The sequence below is a fragment of the Macaca mulatta genome, chromosome 1 (assembly GCF_049350105.2).
Source record: "Macaca mulatta isolate MMU2019108-1 chromosome 1, T2T-MMU8v2.0, whole genome shotgun sequence".
Taxonomy (NCBI): Eukaryota; Metazoa; Chordata; class Mammalia; order Primates; family Cercopithecidae; genus Macaca; species Macaca mulatta.
In genome coordinates, this window is record NC_133406.1 from 275,068 (window position 1) to 302,763 (window position 27,696).

Here is a 27,696-nt window from a genome sequence, read left to right on the forward strand (position 1 = left end):
CTTAAAATACGTAAAATGAAGTTGTAACCCACACACCTTGGGCACGTGTTCTCAGGACCTCCTGAAATTGCATCATGAGTCATGGTCCTCACATTTGACTCGGAATAAAATCTCTTCAAATGCTTTTTTTTTTTTTTTTTGTCAACAAAAGGTATCTATAAATGAGGACTATTGGAACTGTCATGCTAAGGAAAATATTACAAAGCTGTGTTATAGGATGGGTGAAGGGGAGGGCCACTGTACCAGAAAACTCATTTATGGCTGTGGCTGTCTTTGAGAGGGAATTAGCACACACAAAGCACATTAGATCATCAACAGAACAAATCTTTGAGAGAGATTTATTATAGGAATCTTTTTATATGGAACTCTGAACATTATGGATGATGTCCTACCAGATTTTTTTTTTTTTTAAAGACAGGGTCTCACTCTGTTGCTTAGGCTGGAGTGCAGTGGTACAATCATAGCTCACTGTAAACTCGAATTCCTGGGCTCAAATGATCTTCCTGTCTCAGGCTCCGAAGTAGCTAGGATTTCAGGCACATGCCATGATACCTGACTAATCTTAAAATTTTTTTTTTTTTTTTTGTAGAGACAGGGTGTCTCTATGTTGCCCAGGCTGGTCTCAAACTCCTGGCCTCAAGTGATCCTCCTGCTCAGCCTCCCAACACATTGGGGTAACAGGTGTGAGCCACACTGCACTTGACCCTACAAGAAATTTGACAAAAATGCAGAACCAATCTTCTGTTGTCTCCTGCAGAAAAGAGTATGAAATATAATGTAGACCATTGCTTTAGGTAACTGAACATAATGCAGCGTGCTTCAGGGGCTTAAATTGATGAAGGGAGGAACGATTGTGCCTGTCGTAATCTCAGGTAGAGGCTATTCTTCACTTTCCACACACAGAGGCTGATGACCGCAGCTCATTTCTGGCTCTTCATTGCTGTGGCTCTTGGATCCTGAGACAGAGCAGGGACCCCTCTTAGAGGTCTGTGAGTCCCCCAGGCATGGACATAAAAGAAATTCTCGAGTACCTTCAAGGAAAATTCCAGGCACCTAGCTAGCTTAGAAAAGTGAATGAACGATTTGATAAGCAAGAAGGTAATAGTCGTTTTAAACAACAGCCAAAGAAACTAGAGCCAGAAGATGTTTGGCTCCCTATAGAAATTAAACCTAATATCATAACATATGTTCCTGAGCTATTTTTCAGAAACCTGTATCCCCACAAAATGGAACCGAGGACACACAGACCTCAGATAAGGGAGAACTGAGGACTGAACTCTGATTGCCATTAAAAATTTCTTTCTGAGGGGCCTGGAGAAGGTCATACCCATAAGCCAGAGCTAACAGTCTTTTTTGCTAATATTCTTTTTTGTTTTTTAAACAAAGCTCTCTAACCAATTGCAAATCAGAAAATCTTTGAATCTACCCTGACCTGTAAGCTCCACTTCAAGATATCCCACCTGTTTAGGTCAGAACCAATGTGTAACTTCCAGGATTGATGTACAACTTTGTGTGTAGCTTTCCTGAAATTTACCCCTGCTTTTTTTTTTTTTTTTTTTTTGATGGTGTTTCACTCTTGTTGCCCAGGGTGGAGTGCAGTGGTGAGACCTTGGCTCACCACAACCTCTGCCTCCCAGGTTCAAGTGATTTCCTGCCTCAGCCTCCTGAGTAGCTGGGATTACAGGTGCCACCACCGCATCCAGCTGATTTTGTATTTTTAGTAGGGACAGGGTTTCTCCATGGTGGTCAGGCTGGTCTCAAACTCCTGGCCTCAGGTGATCCGCCTACCTTGGCCTCCCAAAGTGCTGGGATTACAGGCATGAGCCACTGCGCTGGTCTACCCTGCTTTTAAAAACCATTACCTGCAAGCCACCTGGGAGGTCAGGATTTAAGCATTAGCTTCCTGGTCCTCCTTGCTTGGTGCTCTGCAAATAACTGCCTTCCTTTTCACTGCTGCAAACCTCAATGTGTATATCTGGTGGGTATACACATTCCCAGCTGGGTGGGCAGACCCCAGTTCGGGTCAGTGATGATCCTTCTCAGAGGTCAGGTCTCTAAGACAAAAGCATGGTGCTCTCCCAACCTCAGGCCTGCCCCCTTTCAAATTTGTGTAGATGACCCACCCAACACTCAGCCCCAAAGGTCCTTTGGTATCTGTGCCTCTTGCCTCCACTCTAGCAAATCCATGTCCAACATCCATGTCCAGCTTTGACATGGGAACTGTGAAAGGAAAATAAATCTCAGGACTCCAGGCTCTAAACAAAAGTGAAACGTCAAGCTGGGAACCACATCAGGCAGATCTGTTTCCCATTTTGTTCCTAAATACGACAGCCTCAAAGATCAAAAAAAAAAAAAAAAAAAAAAAAAAAAAAAAAAAAGCTACATACCTCCTTCACAATTTGTACATTAGGAAATTCCTTCACCCTAAAATAGTTCTGCAGAATTTCACCCTGACCATGTAAATTGACAGCATATCTTCACAGGTATGGGACAAAGGGCAGAGTTCAAAGTCATTTCTCTGCTCACCTGAGACAAATGCCTATCAGATTTCTTCCTCTGTGTTGGGAAAAGCTGAGTGTTGGGAGACGCTGAGGCAGGGCTTGCATATCTGGCATAACATAAAAGAGCCTTGGAACATGTCCGGGATCCAGGATCTAAAACCCCTTGAGGTCTTTGGAACACCAAGCTCTGTGCTAAAGGGTGGAAGGCTGCCCTGATGCACCATAATCTAAGCCCAGGGCATAAAATCCCTCACGGCTTGGATAGAATCCAGGGCTCATGGCTCTGGAATGCATCTAGACTTGCTGGCTCCTTGCTCCTTACTCTCCCAGGATCGATTGTATCTTGAGTTAAAAGAACCTGCTCTCCATTATCTCAAGTAGCAGAGCACATGCTAAACCATCACAGCCGTGAATCATGTGCTTGATGCAACACGCCCTTTCGACCTCCACATTCTCACCACCTGTTTCTTTGTTGGATTACCAATAAACAGCGTGCGCTCCTGGAGCTCGGGCCTTCACAGCCTCCACAATCTTTGTTGGATTACCAATAAACAGCATGGGCTCCTGGAGCCCGGGGCCTTCACAGCCTCCACAATCTTTGTTGGATTACCAATAAACAGCGTGCGCTCCTGGAGCCTGGGGCCTTCACAGCCTCCACAATCTTTGTTGGATTACCAATAAACAGCGTGGGCTCCTGGAGCCCGGGGCCTTCACAGCCTCCACAATCTTTGTTGGATTACCAGTAAACAGCGTGTGCTCCTGGAGCTCGGGCCTTCACAGCCTCCACAATCTTTGTTGGATTACCAATAAACAGCGTGGGCTCCTGGAGCTTGGGGCCTTCACAGCCTCCACAATCTTTGTTGGATTACCAATAAACAGCGTGCGCTCCTGGAGCTTGGGGCCTTCACAGCCTCCACAACCGCGATGGCCCCCTGGTCCCACTTTACTTCTCAAACTGTCTTTTTCTCAATCTGTTGACTCGACCAGAGTTTGTCACCCCCATGACCTGGTGTTGGGTCTGATCCCCCCAACATTCTGCCTTATGTTTATTTTATATTATATAAAAATGCAGATTGAGTCAGATGAATGCATAAGTGACTATTCCTCTACCTACTTCTCACATGTGAAGGGTTTATCAAAGACTCAGAAGCATGCCACTGCCTGCCTCCTATTGACCCACACTTTAAAAATTTTTTTCCACTTTCCCCAGTGTCTGTCTTTTCCCCTTTAAATATTGAAGCCGTCACAATCATCTTTGGAGAAAAGTACAGACCTGTCTCCTGGACGCATCCTTAACCTGGGCAAAATAAATTTAAGTGCTAACTTTTATTTTGTATTGCCAAATGCAGACTACATGGACAGAGAAAGAATATGATATAACCAAGTCTACAAGAAATGACGCAAAATAAAAAAGGGAAGAAAAGACACACACATGCCCCAGACAGATATGAACAGATAGAGGGAAACTGAGGTAAACTGAGGTAAACAAGACACACAAATACAGGCGGGAAGAGGCAGATAAACAACAAAACGGAGGGATAAGATTTTATTAATGAATGTCTCCATCTTGTGGTCATTCATTCATGATGTAGCTACTAATTAAGTCAAGTTTTTGTTTCCATTGTTTATTCATCCATCCACCTTTTCATGCATTCATCCATCAATGCAACCAATATTCTTGAGCTCATGCTATATGGCGGGTCCTATTCTAGTGCTGGGGATAAGACAGTGAGCAAAGCAGAAGAACATCCCTGTCTTTGCACAGCTTTCATTCCAGTTGGGCAGATGGGTGGTAAATTAGATAAGTATAATGTTAGGTTGTGTGATGCTAAGAAGAAAACATAAAGTAGGGAAGGAAATATGAAAGCCTGTTGGAAGATGGAGTTAATATTTTCAGTAGAGTGATCATGGAAGGTCTCACTGAAAGGGTGACTTTTTAGTGAATGCCTGAAGAAGGGGTAGGAGAGAGAAAAGGAAGAAATCTCATGGATATGTAGGGGAAGAGCGATTCAGGAAGAGGAACAAGTCGGTACAAAGCCTTTGAGTGGGAGTGTGGCTGCTCAAGGAATGACAAAAAGATCAACTGGGGCTGGAATGTAGTGAGCAAGGAGGACAGCTGGGAGGCGAGTAAGGAAAAGAGCAAAGAGAGTAAGCAAGGAGGAGAGCATGGAGGACAGCAAGAAGAAGAGGATGAAGGTGAGCAAAGAGGAGAGAAAGAAGAGTGAGCAAAAGAGTAAGGAGACAAGCAAGGAGGTGAGTAAGGAGGAGAACAAGGAGGTGAAAATGGAAGGTGAGCAAGGAAAAGAACAGTGAGTTAGGCAAGGAGGTGATCCAGGAGAACACGCAAGGAGGTAAGCAATAAGAGTGAGCAAGGAGGTGTGCAAGGAAAGTAAGGAGGTAAGCAAGGAGATAAGTAAGGAGAGTAAGGGAGTAAGCAAGGAGGTGAGCAAGGAGGAAAATAAGGTGAGAAAGGAGGGTAAGCAAGAACAGAAAGCATGCAGAACAGCAAGGAGGTGAGCAAGAAGAAGAACAAGAAGATGAGTAGGAGGATAACCAAGAAGGTGAGCAAGCAGCAGAACACTAGGAAACGAACAGCAGGCCCACATTGTTCTGGCTTTGGCATTTTCTCTGAGTGAGGTGGGTGACACTGGAGGATTTTGAGCAGAGGCAAGTACGTCATATGACATGACTCTGGTTGTATTTTGAGCAGAGGCAAGTACATTACATGACATGACCCTGGTTGCTGAGATGAGAGTAGGCTCTAGGGGACTAAGGCTGGAAGCTGGGAGAACAGAAGGGCTATGGCAATACTACAGTGAGAGATGAGGCTTGGATCGAGGTGGTGGCAGTGGGAAAGGCAAAAAAAAAAAAAGTAGAATTCTAAAGATACTCTGAAAGTAGATACAACAGGATTTTTTAATGGGCTTGATGTGGAATGTGAGAAAAAAGGGACAATAAATAAAGATAGAATTTCTTCTTAATTACCAGTGAGGGAGCACTTGTGTAGACTGTAGTCCCTTTGTTTTGGCCAATTTCTCCCTTTTGGAGTGAGAGTTTTTAGCTAATGCCTGTACCCCATTGTATCTTGGAAGTAACTAATTGTTTTTGGATATTACAGGCTCATAGGTGGAAGGAAATTTCTTGTCTCAGATAAGACTTTGGATTGTGGACTTTTGAGTTAATCCTGAAATGAGTTAAGACTTGGGGGACTGTTGAGAAAGGATGATTGTATTTTTCAGTATGAGGAGGGGCCTGGTGTGAGGTGACTGGATTGTAGGGGTGGATTTCTCCCTTGTTGTTGTTCTCATGATAGTGGCTGAGTTCTCATGAGATCTGTTTGTTTAAAAATGTGTAGCACCTTCCCATTTGCTCTCCTCCTCCTGCTCCAGTCATGAAAGACATGCCTGCTTCCCCTTCACCTTCCACCATGATTGAAAGTTTCCTGAGGCCCCCCAGCCATGCTTCCTGTACAGCCTGCAGGACCATGAGCCGATTAAACTTCTTTTTTATAAATTAGTCTCAGGTAGTTCTTTATAGCAATGCAAGAACAGACTAACACAGGGTCTTTGAGACCTGTCAGTGCCATTTTGATTTGTGGATACCTATTTTTTGGGCGGTGCAGGGCAGCAAGGGGAATGAAGGCTGGTATGTCCTACTCTGTCATCTTGGTGATATCACTCTCCTGATTTCATGGAAAGTGAACTCTCACTTTATATCAATTTCAAAACTAAATTCATCCAAATTAAGTAACTTCATTAACTCTGTGTCCACTCAGTATTACGAACATAATAAAACAGTTATCACAAAAATTGAAAATCAACTCTAAATTTATAAACACCAACAGAATGTTTTAATGTTTTTATAGTTTTTACAGCCACTTTACATAACAATGTTGATGACAATCAAAATCTTCTGCCTATTAGAATGTTAAAAAACTAAAAGAGTGTGCGGTGGCTCACGCCTGTAATCCCAGCCCTCGGGGAGACTGAGGTGGGTGGATCACTTGAGGTCAGGAGTTCAAGACCAGCATGGCCAAAACGGTGAAACCCTGTCTCTACTAAAAAAATACAAAAATTAGCCGGATGTGGTGGCAGGCACCTATAATCCCAGCTACTTGGGAGGCTGAGGCAGGAGAATTGCTAGAACTCATGAGGCAGAGGTTGCAGTGAGCTGAGATGGTGCCACTGAACTCTAGCCTGGATGATAGAGAGAGACTCTGTCTCAAAAAAAAAAAAAAAAGTTAAAAGTGTGTGAAATCATTATTGTTTGTCTTGTAAAAAGTTTCCATTTCAATATAATTGTCATATCTTTTTACCAAGTTTACAAATAAGCTTTTCCTTTGACTGGAGGCTAAATTTCAGCTCATGTGTGAAATGTAACATCAATGAAAAAACATAAATTACATTGCCTATTGTGGTCTTTGATTATTAAATGTTTGGCAAGTATTCCTTCTGTTTGAAGAAAATCGTGAATTGGAATTAATAGTATAGTAAATCTTTGTAAAACTTTTCCATGATTCATCCAACGAGCATTGGCAAAGAACACACGTTCATTAAATTCATTGTCTTCTAATTATTCCACAAACTGGTGGCGATTTAAGGCACTGACACATATAAACTCAAGGATTTTAAAAAACTCTATCCATGACACTTTTCATAGAGTCTGTTTGAGAAAACTGAGAGTAAAAATTTTCAGGAGAACAAAGCTATGAATAAAAGCATTTGCCTCTTGTTTTAAAATTCCAATAAATCCTGATATTTGACTTCATATATCTGGAGTACAAGTTGTCATGAGAGAAACAAATATAATCACATTTAGCTGAAATTTTTTCTTTGAGAGATATAAAAGATTAAAATGTACTTATGCCATGAGTTTGATTTTTGGGGTCATGATGACATTTCTCCATAAATTAGGAAGTCCTTTGAGAACAAAAGCCATTAATTTGGTTAGTGTTCTTGTATTACACAACTAATCTAAAGTTAAAGAAGAGTACTTGCAATTTTTCAAACTTTATATCAACTGACATTTGATATCATTTAAACAATCTTCTGTTTTACATGCTATAGTCGGTTGGCTTTAACTGGAGGTCTTTCACTTTGGGTAAAATAAATTATGGCCTTTTACTCATACTTCAGTTATTTAAAAAAATAGTAAAAAAAAAAAAAAAAAGTAGCTGAAAATTAAAATCACCCTGGTTAGGGGGCATTTAAAACAACACAAAGGACAAAAATGTGGGAGCAAGGCCAGGCTCACCCCAGATCAGCTGAATCTGAATTTCTGGCAGTGGGCCTGGGATGAGCACTCTCATTTAAAGCTCCTGGATGATTCTGTAATAAGTAGTCAGCCGTGGACCGGACACGGCGGCTCACACCTGTAATCCCAGCAATTTGGGAGGTCGAGGCGGGCGGATCACGAGGTCAGGAGATCAAGACCATCCTGGCTAACATGGTGAAACCCCATCTCTAATAAAAACACAAAAAATTAGCTGGGAGTGGTGGCACGTGCCTGTAGTTCCAGCCACTTGGGAGGCTGAAGCAGGAGAATCGCTTGACCTGGGAGGCAGAGCTTGCGGTGAGCCGAGATTGCGCCACTGCACTCCAGCCTGGGCGACGGAGTGAGACTCCGTCTTAAAACAAACAAACAAACAAACAAACAAACAGTAGTCAGCAGTGAGAACCAGGGACCTTGGCTTTTGATCATCTCTCTGGTGGATTGAAGGGAACTGTTTTCCATCACAGAGCCGGCTTGTCCTCAGCTCAGTGAGTCCACCCTGTTCACCTAGGGCAGCACTTTCCATCCCTCACAGAAAGATGCTTCCAGCCAGGCCCATATATTTACTGACATTTTCCTCTCCCCCACTCCTCCTACCATTAATTTCAGCTACTGCATCTTAGCCTCCGCCCACCTCTCCGTGTCCATGTCTCCGTATTTCTGCTGCCACATAGTTAAGGTCTCCTCAAAGTCCATCTAAAATCCTAATCTTTCCTTAAACCCACAGTCTTCTACTTTTACCCAATGACCAAACCAATCCCTCAGGCTCCTTAAGCAGAGCGCTTCTGCTCTTTTATGTACTTCTTAAATTGCTTTCTAAGCATTTGAACTGCACATGTCCTCATTCTCTAAATGCTTTGGGACCTTAAAGGCAAGACCCAGAGCTGATTTGCTTCGACCCTGACCCACTTTATGCAAGGCTGGATACACAACAAGTAAACTCACTGAATGAGTAAATAAACCAACAACTAAATGTAACTATGGAGAAATTAACACTCATGAAAGAATACATAAACAAAAAAATGCAGGTTTAATTCATAAATGGAAGTGGCTAGGCCCTTGCCAGAACTCAATGAAGTACCCTCCCCAGGAAGAGAACAAAGAAGATGGGAGATGGGGGTCTGATTCTGGCCCCGTTTCTGATGGCTGATTTGCAATTTCTACTCTTGTTAGCAATTGGAAAACCCATATAAGAAGTTATCGTCTCTTTGCATAGGTCTGCTTGTATGCATCTCTTCATTTCAACGGCTACATCACGAATACCTGCAAGAAACCGTAAGTGAGATGTCCACTCTCTCCTCCTTCCTTATACTCAGCATTTTACCCATACAGACTGGGCTGGAGTAGGATATAAGTCAAGTCACACTCTGGTGTGATCCACCTGACAGGGCTCTCTGTAGCAGAGGCAATGAGCTGGAAATGTGTCCTCCAAACACAGGACTTCCAAATTCTTAAATCTTTTAAAAATCTACGTCAATCACATATTGGCATATTTTCTAAACTTTATATGAACTTTTCTCCAACTTATATTACCACTTGGGATAGCATACGCTTTTATAGACACTTTACGCCAACAGTAGTAAGAAGTCCTAATGACTTTGTTAGGAGTATTCTGTATGCTACTGATACTCAGGGTAGTTGGCGTGTCTGTGTTTCAGTTACATAGACTCTTTGTAAATTTAGGAACATAAATCTAATCTCTTATTCTTGGTCAGAGTTATCGTTTAAGAACTAGCTAGACATAAAAAAGCTATGACTGTGATTGTGTTCCCTGCCTTTCAAAGCACCTTCAGACACATTCTTTCACATGGCACATATTCTATGCTCTTGATGATTTCATCTTATTTCTTCCGGGGTGTCAACAGCAATCGAGAGATTGCTATTTTAAAGCAAATACATCCCTCTTTTGTTATGCAAATTACAGAAAGTAGAAACATAAGAATCCAAGAGGCCAACCAATATGGTTAGCCTCTGTAGTTGCCTCACTTAGATGAACTTCAGGAAGGGGGAGCTCCCTAGAGTCAGCAGGAGGATATGAGCAGGTAAAGAGGAATTACGGAAACAACCCAACCCTCATGGAACTCAGCCCACTGCATTTCGTGCTATTCCACACTATCACTCCTAATTCAATTCTCAGTTAAATGTCTTCAATTAATTTAGAATTTTGTATTGTATTTTCTTAAAGCAAGCATAGTAAAATATAATTTGCAATCTCTTCGAGGAAAGTTTAAGCTTGGTCATTGCTTCTCTCCAAAGCCTTTATTTTGAAAATTTAAACAACAACAACAACAACAACAACAGAGAGGAAAAAAGCACACATTGCCCCTGGGTTTTTTCTTTTTTTTTTAAACCTAAACAAAATTTGCAGAAGATGGCGATTCCTCCTCCAAGCTAGCAGAGAGCCTGTCAATGAATGCACATATCAATTCAAAAATGAGTGAATATGAGAAAGCCAGTTGGACATACTTAAGAGTCAGACCACTGCTGTGTCCTCATTTCTAAGAGATCTGGACAAAAGCTGATTTCTCCTCTACCTTACCCTTGGAACACAGACCCCATCGGCTTGGGAGAGAATACCAGTACATCCGAGAAAAGTACCTGTGTTGATGATGCCAGAGAATTCAATACACTTTGTTTTATCTGCCGCACACCATTTGAGTTCTGGATCACATTTCCTTCCCTGCACTGCAAAGCATGTCAGGCACTTAAAGCCACTGGAGCTGAATTCATCCACATCCTTCTCCTCTAGGTCACTCATCATAATCTCCCAGGAAACTGTTAAAAAAAGATAGAAAACAGGCTAGTTATTTGCCATTGATAAGTAAATGTACTCATTCTTATAGAACAGCCACTAGAACTAGATCCACCCACCCCATTCACCCTTCCCTAATCCTCACCCCTGCCTTCCTCATGTGACACTTTCAAATGCATCCAACAACACTAGAGTTATTATAAAAATCCCTGCCATTATGGAGCTCATTTTCAGATGGAGGACGCAGAAAAAAACAAATGAAGAAGAAAAAAATGTGATATGTCAGATGACGATAAATACTACGGAGAGAGACAAAACAGGACAGGATGTGCAGGGTAGGGATGTAATTTACGGGGCGGCCAGGAAAGGCCTCACAGAAAAAGGGACATTTTTGAGAGGAGGCCTGGAAAAGGTCTACTTCCAAACACTTACACAGAATAATGTGGTCTTACAAGTAAAGGTCACGGGTGGCAGCACGCACAGGATACTCAAAGAAGGAGCCCAAACTGACAAGAAAGAGCCTTGGCTTCTCCTGCACACTCTGCCTCTGGGGCTCCATAACAATGTCCTAGTGAACATAGGTCGACTGATTCCCTGCTTCCATTCCAGTGTTCCTGCTGCCACCTGCTGTCATGGGCAAACAGAGGGCTTGGCTGTTCCAGTGAAAGATGTCCTGGCACAGAGCAGAGAATGGAGGGGACTATGAATAAAGAGGTGGAAATCTGTGGAAAATTAAGAGCAAGGGGAAAAAAGGAGTAAAAGCCATAGTATTTACCTGAAGAATTCTTCTTAGGCTATCAAAAGGTGGTTTTGATTTGTTCACCTCCCCAAAACCAGGGCCTCCTCTGCCTCTGTTAACCCCTAAGGGATGAGTAGTATGTGACACCAAGGGGACATGCCCACCTGGGTCCTGTATGCCCTTTCCCCACCTTGCCTGGCTACCAAGAATCCTGGGATTTCTTGTTCAAACAGACTGAGGTCTAACCAAGCAGTTGTCAGAGGTGGTGGGAGTGGGGAGTTTAAAATTCAGCATTGGCGTGTCCACACACATGATCACGATGGCCTTCACAGTGAAGGGGAATGTGGAATGGGGAAAAGAGATGGGCTGGAGACCAGGATCCAGATTTCTCAGTGCTGCAATTCTCTGGCATGAAACTCTTGCGAACATTCCAAATCTTTTAGATCATTCTGAAGACATATTTTTACAAGTAAAAGGATGGAAACTATTTTATTTTAATTTTTAGCTTACTGTATTTCTTTTAAATATTGTGACATATTACCATGGGCCCTGCAGATGTGAGGGCAGCCGGCCCTCCACCCTGGGTAGGAGAAGGGGTTGGGAAGGCAGTGCTGAGACCTGGGAGCCAGTGCTGCCATGGAGAGAAGGAGAAGCAGAGACCAGATATGCCCAGATGCCTCTCCACCCACTACAACCATTAGATATCCAGGGCTAACCAGGCTTGCTTTCTCTGGAGAGTCTTGTTTGAGGAAACACAATCCAAATGTAATTTTAAAAACGCATAGATTCGGCTCGGCACAGTGGCTCACACCTGTAATTCCAGCATTTCGGGAGGCCAAGGCAGGTGGATTACGAGGTCAGGAGATCGAGACCATTATGGCTAACATGGTGAAACCCTGTCTCCACTAAAAATACAAAAAATTAGCCGGGTGTGGTGGTGGGCGCCTGTAGTCCCAGCTACTCGGGAGGCTGAGGCAGGAGAATGGTGTGAACCTGGGAGGCGGAGCTTGCAGTGAGCCGAGATTATGTCACTGTACACCAGCCTGGGTGACAGAGCAAGACTCTGTCTCAAGAAAAAAAAAAAGCATAGATTCAAAACTAATTAGTAAAAACTTATCACTTTAAAAAGTAATTTTAAAAATTAAAAAACAAAATAACAAAAATTCCAATCGTTAATAAAGAGACCTTCCAATTCATAATTTCTCAGCAATACGTCTCATATCCCCTTTTGACACTTTCCAAACTCTTTCATACCTTACTCTGCTCTGAAGCTACTCTGTCCAATGTATCTATTTAAAATTAATTAAAACAAAATATAATTATTCAGTTTCTTAGTCACACCAGTCTCATTTCAAATGCTGGATAGCCACACACGGCTCGTGGCCACTGTACCGGACAGCACAGGCATAGACATTTTGATAGTGCAGAAGGTAATGATGTATGCAAATTAAAATTGCAGTGAGGGGGTTGGTGCCCAAGATAGCTGAATAGGAACAGCTCCAGCCTCCAGCTCCCAGCGTGAGTGACACCGAAGACGGGTAATTTCTGCATTTTCAACTGAGGTACTGGGTTCATCTCACTGGGGCGTGTTGGACAGTTGATGCTGGTCCGCGGGTGCAGCTCGACCAACAAGAGCTGAAGCAGGGCGAGGCATCGCCTCACCTGGGAAGCGCAAGGGGGAAGGGAATTCCTTTTCCTAGCCAAGGGAAATTGAGACACACAACATCTGGAAAATCAGGTAACTCCCACCCTAATACTGCACTTTACCAAGGGTCTTAGCAAATGGCAGACCAGGAGATTATATCGCACACCTGGCCTGGAGGGTCCCACGCCCATGGAGCCTCCTTCATTGCTAGCACAGCAGTCGGAGATCTAACTGCAAGGCGGCAGCGAGGCTGGGGGAGGGACGCCAGCCATTGCTGAGGCTTAAGTAGGTAAACAAAGTCGCCGGGAAGCTCGAATTGGGTGGAGCCCATTGCAGCTCAAGGAGGCCTGCCTGCCTCTGTAGACTCCACCTCTGGGGACAGGGCATAGCTAAACAAAAAGCAGCAGAAACCTCTGCAGATGTAAAAGTCCCATCTGACAGCTTTGAAGAGAGCAGTGGATGTCCCAGCATGGAGGTTGAGATCTGAGAACAGACAGACTGCCTGCTCAAGTGGGTCCCTGACCCCTGAGTAGCCTAACTGGGAGACATCTCCCACTAGGTGCAGACCGACACATCACACCTCACACGGCAGGGTACACCCTGAGACGAAGCCTCCAGAGCAAGAATCAGACAGCAACATTCGCTGTTCAGCAATATTCTATCTTCTGCAACCTCCGCTGCTGATACCCAGGCAAATAGGGTCTGGAGTGGACCTCATGCAAACTCCAACAGACCTGCAGCTGAGGGTCCTGACTGTCAGAAGGAAAACTAACACACAGAAAGGACACCCACACCAAAACCCCATCAGTACGTCACCATCATCAAAGACCAAAGGCAGATAAAACCACAAAGATGGGGAAAAAGCAGTGCAGAAAAGCTGGAAATTCAAAAAATCAGAGCGCATCTCCCCTTCCAAAGGAACGTAGCTCATCGCCAGCAATGGAACAAAGCTGGAAGGAGAATGACTTTGACAAGTTGAGAGAAGAAGGCTTCAGTCGATCAAACTTCTCAGAGCTAAAGGAGGAATTACGTAACCAGCGCAAAGAAACTAGAAACCTTGAAAAAAGAATGGATGAATGGATAACTAGAATAATCAGTGCAGAGAAGACCTTAAAAGAACTGACAGAGATGAAAACCATGACATGAGAACTACGTGACAAATGTACAAGCTTCAGTAACCGACTCAATCAACTGGAAGAAAGATTATCAGTGATTGAAGATCAAATGAATAAAATGAAACGAGAAGGGAAATGTAGAGAAAAAAGAGTAAAAAGAAAAGAACAAAGCCTCCAAGAAATATGGGATTATGTGAAAAGACCAAATCCACGTCTGATTGGTGTGCCTGAAAGTGATGGGGAAAATGGAATCAAGCTGGAAAACACTCTGCAGGATATCATCCAGGAGAACTTCCCCAACCTAGTAAGGCAGGCCAACATTCAAATTCAGGAAATATAGAGAACGTCACAAAGATACTCCTCGAGAAGAGCAACTCCAAGACACATAATTGTCAGATTCACCAAAGTTGAAATGAAGGAAAAAATGTTAAGGGCAGCCAGAGAGAAAGGTCGGGTTACCCACAAAGGGAAGCCCATCAGAGTAACAGCAGATCTCTCGGCAGAAACTCTCCAAGCCAGAAGAGAGTGGGGGCCAATATTCAACATTCTTAAAGAAAAGAATTTTAAACCCAGAATTTCATATCCCGCCAAACTAAGTTTCATAAGTGAAAGAGAAATGAAATCCTTTACAGACAAGCAAATGCTTAGAGATTTTGTCACCATCAGGCCTGCCCTACAAGAGATCCTGAAGGAAGCACTAAACATGGAAAGGAACAACAGGTACCAGCCATTGCAAAAACATGCCAAAAGGTAAAATCCATCGATGCTAGGAAGAAACTGCATCAACTAATGAGCAAAATAGCCAGCTAATATCATAATGACAGGATCCAGTTCACACATAATAATATTAATCTTAAATGTATATGAAGTAAATGGTCCAATTAAAAGACACAGACTGGCAAATTGGATAAAGAGTCAAGATCCATCAGTTTACTGTATTCAGGAGACCCATCTCACATGCAGAGACACACATAGGCTCTAAATAAAGGGATGGAGGAAGATCTACCAAGCAAACGGAAAACAAAAAAAAGCAGGGGTTGCAATCCTAGTCTCTGATAAAACAGACTTTAAACCATCAAAGATCAAAAGAGACAAAGAAGGCCATTACATAATGGTAAAAGGATCAATGCATCAGGAAGAGCTAACTATCCTAAATATATATGCACCCAATACAGGAGCACCCAGATTCATAAAGCAAGTCCTCAGAGATTTACAAAGAGACTTACAGTCCCATACAATAATAACAGGAGACTTTAACACCCCATTGTCAACATTAGACAGATCAACGAGACAGAAAGTTAACAAGGATATCCAGGAATTGAACTCAGCTCTGCACCAAGCAGACCTAATAGACATCTATAGAACTCTCCACCCCAAATCAACAGAATATACATTCTTCTCAGCACCACATCGCACTTATTCCAAAATTGACCATATAGATGGAAGTAAAGCACTCCTCAGCAAATGTAAAAGAACAGAAATGTTAACAAACTGTCTCTCAGACCACAGTACAATCAAACTAGAACTCAGGACTGAGAAACTCAATTAAAACTGCTCAACTACATGGAAACTGAACAACCTGCTCCTGAATGACTACTGTGTACATAATGAAATGATGGCAGAAGAAAAGATGCTCTTTGAAACCAATGAGAACAAAGATATAACATACCAGAATCTCTGGGACACATCTAAAGCAGTGTGTAGAGGGAAATTTATAGCACTAAATGCCCACAAGAGAAAGCAGGAAAGATCTAAAATTGACACCCTAACATTACAATTAAAAGAACTAGAGAAGCAAGAGCAAACACATTCAAAAGCTAGCAGACGGCAAGAAATAACTAAGATCAGAGCAGAACTGAAGGAGATAGAGACACAAAAAACCCTCCAAAAAAGTAATGAATCCAGGAGCTGGTTTTTTGAAAAGATCAACAAAATTGATAGACCGCTAGCAAGACTAAGAAAGAAGAAAAGAGAGAAGAATCAAATAGATGCAATAAAAAATGATAAAGGGGATATCACCACTGACCCCACAGAAATACAAACTACCATCAGAGAATACTATAAACACCTCTACGCAAATAAACTAGAAAACCTAGAAGAAATGGATAATTTCCTGGACACTCACACTCTCCCAAGACTAAACCAGGAAGAAGTTGAATCCCTGAATAGACCAATAGCAGGCTCTGAAATTGAGGCAATAATTAATAGCCTACCAACCAAAAAAGGTCCAGGACCAGACGGATTCACAGCCGAGTTCTACCAGAGGTACAAGGAGGAGCTGGTACCATTCCTTCTGAAACTATTCCAATCAATAGAAAAAGAAAGAATCCTCCCTAACTCATTTTATGAGGACAACATCAACCTGATACCGAAGCCTGGCAGAGACACAACAAAAAAAAAGAGAATTTTAGACCAATATCCCTGATGAACATCGATGTAAAAATCCTCAATAAAATACTGGCAAAACGAATCCAGCAGCACATCAAAAAGCTTATCCACCATGATCAAGTGGGCTTCATCCCTGGGATGCAAGGCTGGTTCAACATAGGCAAACCAATAAACCTAAACCAGCATATAAACAGAAGCAAAGACAAAAACTACATGATTATCTCAATAGATGCAGAAAAGGCCTTTGACAAAATTCAACAGCCCTTCATGCTAACAACTCTCAATAAATTCAGTATTGATGGAATGTATCTCAAATTAATAAAAGCTATTTATGACAAACCCACCGCCAATATCATACTGAATGGGCAAAAACTGGAAGCATTCCCTTTGAAAACTGGCACAAGACAGGGATGCCCTCTCTCACCACTCCTATTCAACATAGTGTTGGAAGTTCTGGCTAGGGCAATCAGGCAAGAGAAAGAAAGAAAGGGTATTCGGTTAGGAAAAGAAGAAGTCAAATTGTCCCTGTTTGCAGATGACATGATTGTATATTTAGAAAACCCCATTGTCTCAGCCCAAAATCTCCTTAAGCTGATAAGCAACTTCAGCAAAGTCTCAGGATACAAAATTAATGTGCAAAAATCACAAGCATTCTTATACACCAGTAACAGACAAACAGAGAGCCAAATCAGGAATGAACTTCCATTCACAATTGCTTCAAAGAGAATCAAATACCTAGGAATCCAACTTACAAGGGATGTAAAGGACCTCTTCAAGGAGAACTACAAACCAGTGCTCAGTGAAATAAAAGAGGACACAAACAAATGGAAGAACATACCATGCTCATGGATAGGAAGAATCAATATTGTGAAAATGGCCATACTGCCCAAGGTAATTTATAGATTCAATGCCACCCCCATTAAGCTACTAATGACTTTCTTCAGAGAATTGGATAAAACTGCTTTAAAGTTCATATGGAACCAAAAAAGACCCCACATTGCCAAGACAATCTTAAGCCAAAAGAAGAACGCTGGAAGCATCACACTACCTGACTTCAAACTATACTACAAGGCTACAGTAACCAAAACAGCATGGTACTGGTACCAAAACAGAAATATAGACCAATGGAACAGAACACAGCCCTCAGAAATAATACCACACATCTACAGCCATCGGATCTTTGACAAACCTGACAAAAACAAGAAATGGGGAAAGGATTCCCTATTTAATAAATGGTGCTGGGAAAATTGGCTAGCCATAAGTAGAAAGCTGAAACTGGATCCTATCCTTACTCCTTATACGAAAATTAATTCAAGATGGATTAGAGACTTAAATGTTAGACCTAATACCATAAAAATCCTAGAGGAAAACCTAGGTAGTACCATTCAGGACATAGGCATGGGCAAAGACTTCATGTCTAAAACACCAAAAGCAATGGCAACAAAAGCTAAAATTGACAAATGGAATCTAATTAAACTAAAGAGCTTCTGCACAGCAAAAGAAACTACCATCAGAGTGAATAGGCAACCTACAGAATGGGAGAATATTTTTGCAATCTACTCATCCGACAAAGGGCTAATATCCAGAACCTACAAAGAACTCAAACAAATTTACAAGAAAAAAGCAAACAACCCCATCAAAAAGTGGGCAAGGGATATGAACAGACACTTCTCAAAAGAAGACATTCATACCCAACAGAAACATGAGAAAATGCTCGTCATCACTCACCATCAGAGAAATACAAATCAAAACCACAATGAGATACCATCTCACACCAGTTAGAATGGCAATCACTAAAAAATCAGGAAGCAACAGGTGCTGGAGAGGATGTGGAGAAATAGGAACACTTTTACACTGTTGGTGGGACTGTCAACTAGTTCAACCATTGTGGAAAACAGTGTGGTGATTCCTCAAGGATCTAGAACTAGAAATACCATATGACCCAGCCATCCCATTACTGGGGATATACCCAAAGGATTATAAATCATGCTGCTATAAAGACACATGCACACGTATGTTTACTGTGGCACTATTCACAATAGCAAAGACTTGGAATCAACCCAAATGTCTATGAGTGACAGAATGGATTAAGAAAATGTGGCACATATACACCATGGAATACTATGCAGCCATTAAAAAAGGATGAGTTCGTGTCCTTTGTAGGGACATGGATGCAGCTGGAGACCATCATTGTCAGCAAACTATCGCAAGAACAGAAAACCAAACACCGTATGTTCTCACTCATAGGTGGGAATTGAACAATGAGATCACTTGGACACAGGAAGGGGAACATCACACACCGGGACCTATGGTGGGGAGGGGGAGGGGGCAGGGATAGCATTAGGAGATATACCTAATGCAAACGACGAGTTAATGGGTGCAGCACACCAACATGGCACATGTATACATATGTAACAAACCTGTATGTTGTGCACATGTACCCTGGAACTTAGAGTATAATAATAAAAGAAAATTAAAAAACAAAACAATAAAAAAACAAGAAATGTTCATCAAGCAAAACAATGAAAAATAAATTTAAAAAATTGCAATGAGGGGCAACAGGTATTCTCATCTATTTCTGGTGGGTAAATTAGTAATCCTTTTTTTGAGAAAAATTTGCACAAGCTCTTTTATCCAGCAATGCCTAGGTATTTTCCCACATGCATTTGTACAAGGTCATTCATTGTAGCATCCTCTGTGATAAGATGTGATCAGAGGTGATTGAAATTCTCATGGTTAGATGGATTCTGTCATATCCATGAAACAGAGATGAATACTACCATAGACAGAATATGGCCATATTCGGATGAAATGAAAAGTTCTTCAAGATGTACTTTTAAGGGAAAAAAACAAGATGTAGAGCATTTGGTATAAAATGCTGCCAATGGAAAGAAAAGATGCATTTGGGTATATTTGTAAATAACAGACCACTTCTGGAAAGGTAAACAAGAAAGGAATAACGGTGGCTGCTTCATAGGAGTTGTGTTGGGGGCTGAAGAGGGTAGGATAATATATGGCATAGGCATGTATTACTTATTTTTACAGTTATACAATTAAAAACAAATATAAGTAAATTTAAAAATGGGACAATACATGAAAAAGTTTTAAAATTTGTTTTTCCTCCTGAAAAAAAATGGCTTGCTACAGAAAATATTATATTCAAACAAACTTCACTACAAACCACTACAAACCACTAAGCAATCTCTGATCAGCAGAGCAAAGGAGGGCACTTTTGAGGAAACAAGTGGTCACCTGGTTAAGTATGAGATTAAGTATCACTTTCTCCCACTCCCCTCAAAGTTGCCCTCATGTCTCCCTCTGCCCCTTGGGGCTGCCTGGCTGGGGTCCTAATTTCCCAAGGCAATGGCATGTGAACTTGAGGAAAATTATTAGAGTGTGTGCCATATGCAGACTGATAGGTCTTCCTGCCCTCTCAACCAAATGCACAAACACTCTTAAGCCCGATATTCCAGTAAATGGGTTTTTTTTTTTTTTTTTTTTTAAGTTTTGGACTTTGATTTCTGTTAAAATGCAGAGCATCCCAGGCAAGTTAATAGCGCTGTTCTTAGCTATTCATAGTGAGAGGAACGATGATTTTACCATCCTTTTTTTGAAAAATGAGCTTTGATTGAGAAAAATCAGTGGAGCTGGCTTTGGGCTCTAGAGGAGGTAAGACAGGATAGAGTGGAGAAGACAGAGGATGGGGAAAGGAGAAGAGAACTTGAAGATTGGAAGCTCCAAGATAAACTTCCACATTTTACCTAAGGCCTGTTCTCAAAATAAATAAAACAAGACTTTCTGTAATGTTTTATTAGGTGTGGAAAGCAGAAGAGAAGAAAATACATCAAGAAAAAACTGTAATTTTACGTAAAATTATGCTGAACTTTTTTTATCTTATCAAAAGTCCTAAGTTGGCTCATAATGAATTCTTACTAAGTGATAGCTATTTTTACTGTGATGCTGGTCCACCAGTATGGGGCGGGGGAAAGGACAGGTGGGTGGTGGGTCTATTTTCAGTCTGCCCTCCTCTTTCTCATCAAAGGAAAGACGAGAACTTTGAGAGGCTGAGGCAACCAGGAAAGGTGCAAGGAGGTGGCCAGAACAGTCAGTGCTGCTGAACGCGAATTAGTCCACTACCCAGACGATGTGAAAAGCTGGCTTGGGAGGGGATGCAGGATGCCCTGGCAGCAATGGGAGAAATGTTAAAATGATTATGTGGCACTAACTGAATGACTCTTCCCAATAAGCAGACCCAGAACATCTTTCTTCTGTGAACAACCAGGGACAGTTAGAGGCTGTTCACACCCTATAACCTTCAGGGAAATCGGGGAAGTAGAACTACTTGGATGAGGGTTAATGATTCACGTTTCACTGGTGAATACTTTCTCTCCCCTCCATTCTCCCAACATGAAGTGGTCTCTGGAGAAAGACAGACATTAAAGCTCTCTTTAATGAGAGCTTATTAAATGCCAGGCATTGTGTCAGCCCTTTACTAGCTCACATATTCCTTACAACTCTAATAGGCAGGAACCAATATTCTTAGTGCTCTAATAAGGATAGCTAAGAACAGAGAAGCTCAGCTGCTTTCCTGAGGCCAGGCAGTCGGTAAGTGGCTGGTCAGGAGGCAACACTCAGGACTGTGTCCCCAGCACTGTTCTGTAGACTGTTAAGCACTGTGAGGGCAGGAACCGTGCCTGCTCTTTCCTTGTGCCGTGCTGAGTACACTGCCCAACCAAGAAAGGTGACTGGAGGTTTGCAGAATGCAAAGGGGAATGCGGCTGGGAATGCGAGAATGAAGGCAGAAATGCCGGAATAAAGGCCGGACTGGGGTAGAGAAAGCAGGCGGGGATTCAGAAACGCGGGTGGGAATTAGAGCAGGGATGTGGGAACGCGGAAACCCCGGTGGGAACGATGGGGAGAAAGTGGCGATGTTGGGGGATGCAGTTGGGAATGCAGGAATGAGGGTGGAAATGGGGGAATGCAGGCTGGAAAAGAGTGGAGAATACAGGAACGCAGAGAGGGATGCTGCGGGAATGCGGGAGGACCCCGAGCCACCCGCTCACCTGTGAAGAAGGGCAGGAAAGCGAGGCTGCAGGCCAAGAGGAGCCCGCCTGCGGCCGAGGGGCGCATGGCTGAGGCTGCGGCCGGCCCCGTCGCTCTCTGGGGAAGAGAGCAGCCAGTGAGCTCCGTTCCCCGCAGGGGGCACGCCCAGGCCGCGGGCCGCCTCCCGCCACGCCAGTGGCCTTTCCGCCGCCGGGTGCGAGCGCCCCTCACAGCGCCCCGGATGCTGGGTGGGCCGCGCTGGGAACTCGGCCTCTGGAGGCGCCTGGGACTCGGAAGCACGGCCTAGCCGAGACTTGTCGGCCCAGGGAGCCTCTGGCCTGTCCGCTCCTTTCCACAGGCGCTGGGGGCCGGCGGGAGGCGCTGCACCGGCAGCTGCGGCCTCGGGGCGGGGCGGCTTGGTGAACAGGTACCTGACGCCGGGCGGTCCGGATGGGCTAGGCCGGACGGCACTGCGCATGCGCCGGCCTCTGCAGTCGCTTTGGCCTGCTCCATTGGTCCTCACTTCCCGCTCTTCCCGCTCTTCCCGCCCTCTGGGAGCCTTGGCCAATGAGATCCCGGTGGCTCCCGGCTCACGTGACTGGAGAAAGCCTGGTGGGCTATTTCCACAGTTCCGACGATTGGGAGAACTTGGAGGAGCTGGAATGTCTGTTTTTCCAGTTCTTTGGTTCTCACCCCCCGAATTAAAGACATGCTATTGTGGCTGACCCTCTTCCCTACCTAGCCTAAGCGTTTTTGAGGAAAGGGTACCTATATATTTAATTCTCTGACCAGGAACATCCTACCCTACCAATACCCTCCAAGTCCTCAATGCATCTAGTGCAATTCTGGCACCTCTGAAGATTTTCTAACACACCCACACCTCCTTGAGACTGAACACTTTGAAAGGACAGGGACTGTGTATATATGCATGATCCGCATACTTCCAGTCCTTAGCACTGTGCCTGGGACATAAATGCATTGTTAGTGTGTGTTGAATGAACACACACATAGGTAGAAGATTCCCTTTTCCCTATAAGCAAAAGAGTGTTAGAATTCTTGCTGTTACCCAACTGCTGTTTTGATGGCTTGCTTTTCCGGCAGCTGCAGAAGCTCTAATTCTTTGTGGAAACAACCTAAATGTTCATCAATGGATGAATGGATAAAGAAAATGTGACATCTGCCTACGATGATGTGACACCTACCTTACTCAGCCTTAAAAAGGAGATCTTGTGACAAGCTACAACATGAAGGCATCTTGAGCACATTATGCTAAGTGAAATAAGCCAGTCACAAAAAGACAATTACTGCATGATTCCATTTACATAGGTATCTAAAGTAGTCAAACTCTTAAAAACAGAAAGTAGAATGGTGACTTCCAGGAGCTGGGGAAGGTGAAGGGCAGTTATTGTTCAGTGGGTGTAGAGGTTCAGTTTTGCAAGATGAAAAAGTTCTAGGGATCTGTAGCACAACAAGGTGCATGTAGTTGGTAGCACAGAACACTTAAAAATGATTAAGATGGTAAATGTTATGGAATGCGTTTTTTCCGCAATAAATAATAACAATAATTTAAAGGAAAAACCTACTCGTTTAACATTTACATCACAACCTTCATTCCTTGTGGCAGATTCACCAGCCACTAAGTTGCTTTGACCATTCATCCAGTGTTTTGACCCGTGATTGATAAACATCCCCTAAAGCACTTTGCAACAGAACTTGCTGCAATGATGAAAATGTTCTATATCTGTGCTAATACAGTAAGTACTGTGGTGGGTCGAATGGTGGCCCCACATATTTGTCCACATTCGAATCCCCAGAACTTGTGAATATTACTTTATATGGAAAAATGTGTGATTAAGTTAAGAATCTTGAGGGAGAACTTATCCTGGATTATATAGGTGGGACCCTAAATGCAATCACATTTATCTTTATAAGAGAAGCAGAGGAAGTGTTTTTGAGACAGAGGAGAAGACACAGAGAAGCAGAGGCCATGTGACCATGGAGACAGAGATTGGAGTGATGAGACCCACAAGCCAAGGAATACTGACAGACACTAGCAGTGGCAAGGAACGGAGTCTCCCCAAGTCTCTGGCAGAAGCGTGACCCTGCCAACAACTGATTTCGGAATTCTGGCTTCCATAACGTTGTGAAAATATATTTCTGTTTTTATCGGCCACTTAGTCTGTGGTAATTTGTTACATCGGCCCTAGAAAATTAATAGAAGTAACACATTTGGCTCTTGAGGTGACTGTACACTTGAAATGTGGCCAGTAAGGCTGAGAAATGGAATTTTAAATTCTATTTGATTTTAGTTAATTTAAACTATAAATCATCTTGAGTTGCTGTCTTCTGCCCTTTAGCCGCACTCCACTTCCACACAGTCACACAGTGAAATTTCTTTTCTTTTCTTTTTTTTTTTTTTTTATTATACTTTAAGTTCTAGGGTACATGTGCACAACGTGCAGGTTTGTTACATATGTATACATGTGCCATGTTGGTGTGCTGCACCCATTAACTCATCATTTACATTAGGTATATCTCCTAATGCTATCCCTCCCCCTCCCCACACCTCACGACAGGCCCTAGTGTGTGATGTTCCCCTTCCTGTGTCCAAGTGATCTCACTGTTCAATTCCCACCTATGAGTGAGAACATGCGGTGTTTGATTTTCTGTTCTTGCGATAGTTTGCTGACAATGATGGTCTCCAGCTGCATCCATGTCCCTACAAAGGACACGAACTCATCCTTTTTAATGGCTGCATAGTATTCCATGGTGTATATGTGCCACATTTTCTTAATCCAGTCTGTCACTGATGGACATTTGGGTTGATTCCAAGTCTTTACTATTGTGAATAGTGCCACAGTAAACATACGTGTGCATGTGTCTTTATAGCAGCATGACTTATAATCCTTTGGGTATATCCCCAGTAATGGGATGGCTGGGTCAAATGGTATTTCCAGTTCTAGATCCTTGAGGAATCGCCATACACACAGTGCAATTTCTAAATCTCTGAACACCTGTCCTGGAACTGAATATGACATTACTCAGGCTCTAACTCCCAATCCAGTTGTCTCCAACATTCCTAACCCCTACTCCCATGGCAGCCTATTATAGTCTATAGTGTCTCAACTGTTTTTCATCAATTCTCCCAGAGAAGTTTTTAAAATATATTCTTTTCCCAATTGACCTCTCCTCCATTAAATTGTAACACTGCTGATAAACTGTTTATTTGTTTGTACATTGTGATCTCTCAGAGGACCACAAACCATTGTAATACCTAAGATTTCTCCCTACCTCTCCCCCTTAAAAAACTCCAATTTTTGCCCTCTTAGGGATGATATTGTCCCCATTGAGAATGCATGCCCTAACCCAGTGATTCTCAACAGGAAATGATATTGTACTCTGGGCTACATTTGGCAATATATTGAGGCATTTCTGGTTATCACACTGGAAGAGGAAGTGGTGTGCTACTGACGACTAGTGGGTAAAGGCCAGCAATGCCGCTAAACATCTTATAATACAACCTTCCCCCAACCACAGCAAAGAATTATTTAGCATAAAATGTCAATAGTGCTGAGGGTGAGAAACCCTGTGTTAGCCTAGGCAACTAAAGGCCATCAAGGACAAATCTGTAGTTTGATATATCAAAATTTCTCATTTTGTGGAACTGTGGGGCATCACACCAAGGACTTATAGGATTTAGGGGAAGGGTAAATCATAGATTCTCCTACTCTTCTCAGGAGAAACTTAAATGAAACTCAAAGCAAAGCACAGATGTATGTAAATAAAACCATGTCGAGTCTGAACTGTCAGGTACAGTTTCCTAATGAAAAAGTTTAGACACAAATGTTCCTGGAAACTCCTTGTCTGTACCTCTGCTCCTGGGTTGGAAAGCAAGGCTGCTTTTCTGACAACATGTCTGATTCTCTAGGCAGGTTCACAGTGAGTGAGAAGGCAGTAGTCAAAGAAGGGGACCATTAAGACATTTTACAACTCAAGACTGCTCTTGGGAGAAACACTGTTTCTTGTTAACTCTGCAAGGAGAGTTATCTGGTGTCTGTTCTCCCAGCTTGACCAATGTCAGAAAAAATTAGAGCTCATATTTAAAGCCCCATCAATAACTCAACTTGTTTGAACCTTTTTATAACTTCCACTGAGTAGTCCTTTTTTTTTTTTTTTGAGACAGAGTCTCTCTCTGTCGCCCAGGCTGGAGTGCAGTGGAACGATCTTGGCTCACTGCAAGCTCTGCCTCCCGGGTTCACACCATTCTCCTGCCTTAGCCTCCCGAGTAGCTGGGACTACAGGCGCCCACCACCATGCCAGGCTAATTTTTTTGTGTTTTTTTTTTTTTTTTGGTAGAAATGGGGTTTCACCGTGTTAGCCAGGATGGTCTCTATCTTGTGACCTCGTGATCCTCCCAAAGTGCTGGGATTACAGGCGTGAGCCACCGCGCCTGGACTTTCACTGAGTAGTCCTTTTATTTTCTCCAATGATTGCTGATCTGGTCTAGACTCCAGTTACTATCCCGTGTACCCTTGCTGCTTTAGTGTTCTTCTCCTGTCAACTGACTTGAACACATTTGACTCTGGAGCCATACAGACATTCAAACAGAATTGACAAAATAAAACAGACAAAAATCATGCAAGCAAGCAGGGAAAAAATATCTCACCCATGTAGCTACATGCTACAACAACTTTATGCTTGTTACCCTCATTTGAGCTCCAAGTTAGCTCAGCAATCTTTTTACTCCTCTTCCTCTATTCCCTTCTGAGAGACTTCTCTGCCCAAAAGGCACAGCCACCTGCTATGAGATGCACACACTCATTCACTTATTATATTCAGTCTCCAAGTATTTGTTAACGTCTTACTATGTGTCAAATCCTCTGGCAGTGTGCAGAAATGAAAAGCACACAGTTTCTGCCCTCGAACAGTCCAGTGCGAGAGAGAGATTTATTAGTAAACCAACAATTACTATATAGCAACACACATGTTTGTAAATGTCTGGGTGATCTAGGTGGCTCCTGGCTTCGATTACCAATGATAGAGTATGCATCAGGCAGGATGAGTCTGGGTTTGTTGTAGTAACAAACCTCATTCTCTCTGTCGCCAGAAGGTGGCAGAAGCTCTGGTCCAATCAGAAACCAAGGCTGCTAGAAGCTGTAATCTCAACAAGAGCTTTCCTTGCCACCATATCAGGGAAGAGGATGTGGCAAATCATGTACTGGTGCTTCAGTGTTCCTCAGGTCACATTCCACTGAGTGGTTGAAACAGCTGTGCTGACTATGCCTAACTTCAAAGGGATGGGGCAGAGTGATCCTACCGTGTGCCTTGAAGGAGAAGAGTATTTGTGTAGAGACCTAAAGACTAACACACACTAATATCTCGTAACATCAGTAATGATTTGAACACTGAGATCCCTTTGTTTCCTCCCTCTAGAAAGAAAGGAGAGCTTTAAACTTTGTTTAAAAAGAAAATAAAAATGAGGATAAATAAACTGATAAGCAAAAAAAAAAATAGTGTACCACTTTACAAGGAAGAAAATATAAAACATTTAAGGTAAATATCTTACTGGACTATCGATAATCTACACCAGTGCTATTCAATAGAAATTCAATGTGAGCCAAATTTGTATTTTTTATTTCTTTGGCAGTCTCATTATGAAAAGTAAAAAGAAACAGGTGAAATTAACTTTCGTAATATATTTTATTTCACCCTATACACCCAAAGTATTACCATTTCAATATGTAATCAAATACAAAATATTAATGAAATAGTTTACGTTTTCTTGCTCTTTTTTTGTGCCAAGTCCTCAACATTGAGAATGTATTTTATTCTGCCTCAAAAACAACAAAAAAGAGAATATATTTTATACTTTTGGTACATCTTGATTTGGATATTAAGTTTTCATTGGAAATCCCAGATCTGTATTTTGATTTCACAAAATATATAGTTGAAAAAGGGGAATAACATGTCCAACTTGTTCCAAACATATTAAAAAGTCTTCCAATAACTGACTCAAGCATCGATTTTAAAAATTAAATTAATTAAAATAAAGTTAAATTAAAAGTCCAGCTCCTCAGTCGCACTAGCCACATGTGGCTAATAGTTGCCATATCGGGCAGCTCTGCTCTACGTTGGCAGTTTGTGGGTAGAAATTCCGTAGGTAATCAATAAAAAGTGGAAATACAAACATCACCTGGAGAGACTGGGATTAAATAATTTATGGAGACTAGAAGGCCACAGTT

At 42.5% G+C, this 27,696-nt stretch overlaps 1 protein-coding gene across 3 annotated transcripts in view; it reads right to left on the reverse strand.

The window, feature by feature from the left end:
- Positions 1–24,334, reverse strand: part of LOC106995352 (uncharacterized) — a 30,466-nt gene extending 6,132 nt beyond the window's left edge. For 2 of the 3 annotated variants that reach the window (XM_077997774.1, XM_077997763.1), the window contains exons 1-2: positions 21,475–24,334; positions 10,371–10,547 (exon numbers count right to left, since the gene is read on the reverse strand). In XM_077997774.1, the coding sequence (XP_077853900.1) occupies positions 10,523–10,547; positions 21,475–21,932 (483 nt within the window). In that variant the 5' untranslated portion in view covers positions 21,933–24,334 and the 3' untranslated portion in view covers positions 10,371–10,522. Of the gene's footprint in view, positions 1–6,328; positions 9,036–10,370; positions 10,548–21,474 lie in introns of those variants that run through there. The other variant, XM_015128378.3, reaches the window with a different exon arrangement.
- Positions 24,335–27,696: the final 3,362 nt, after the last annotated feature.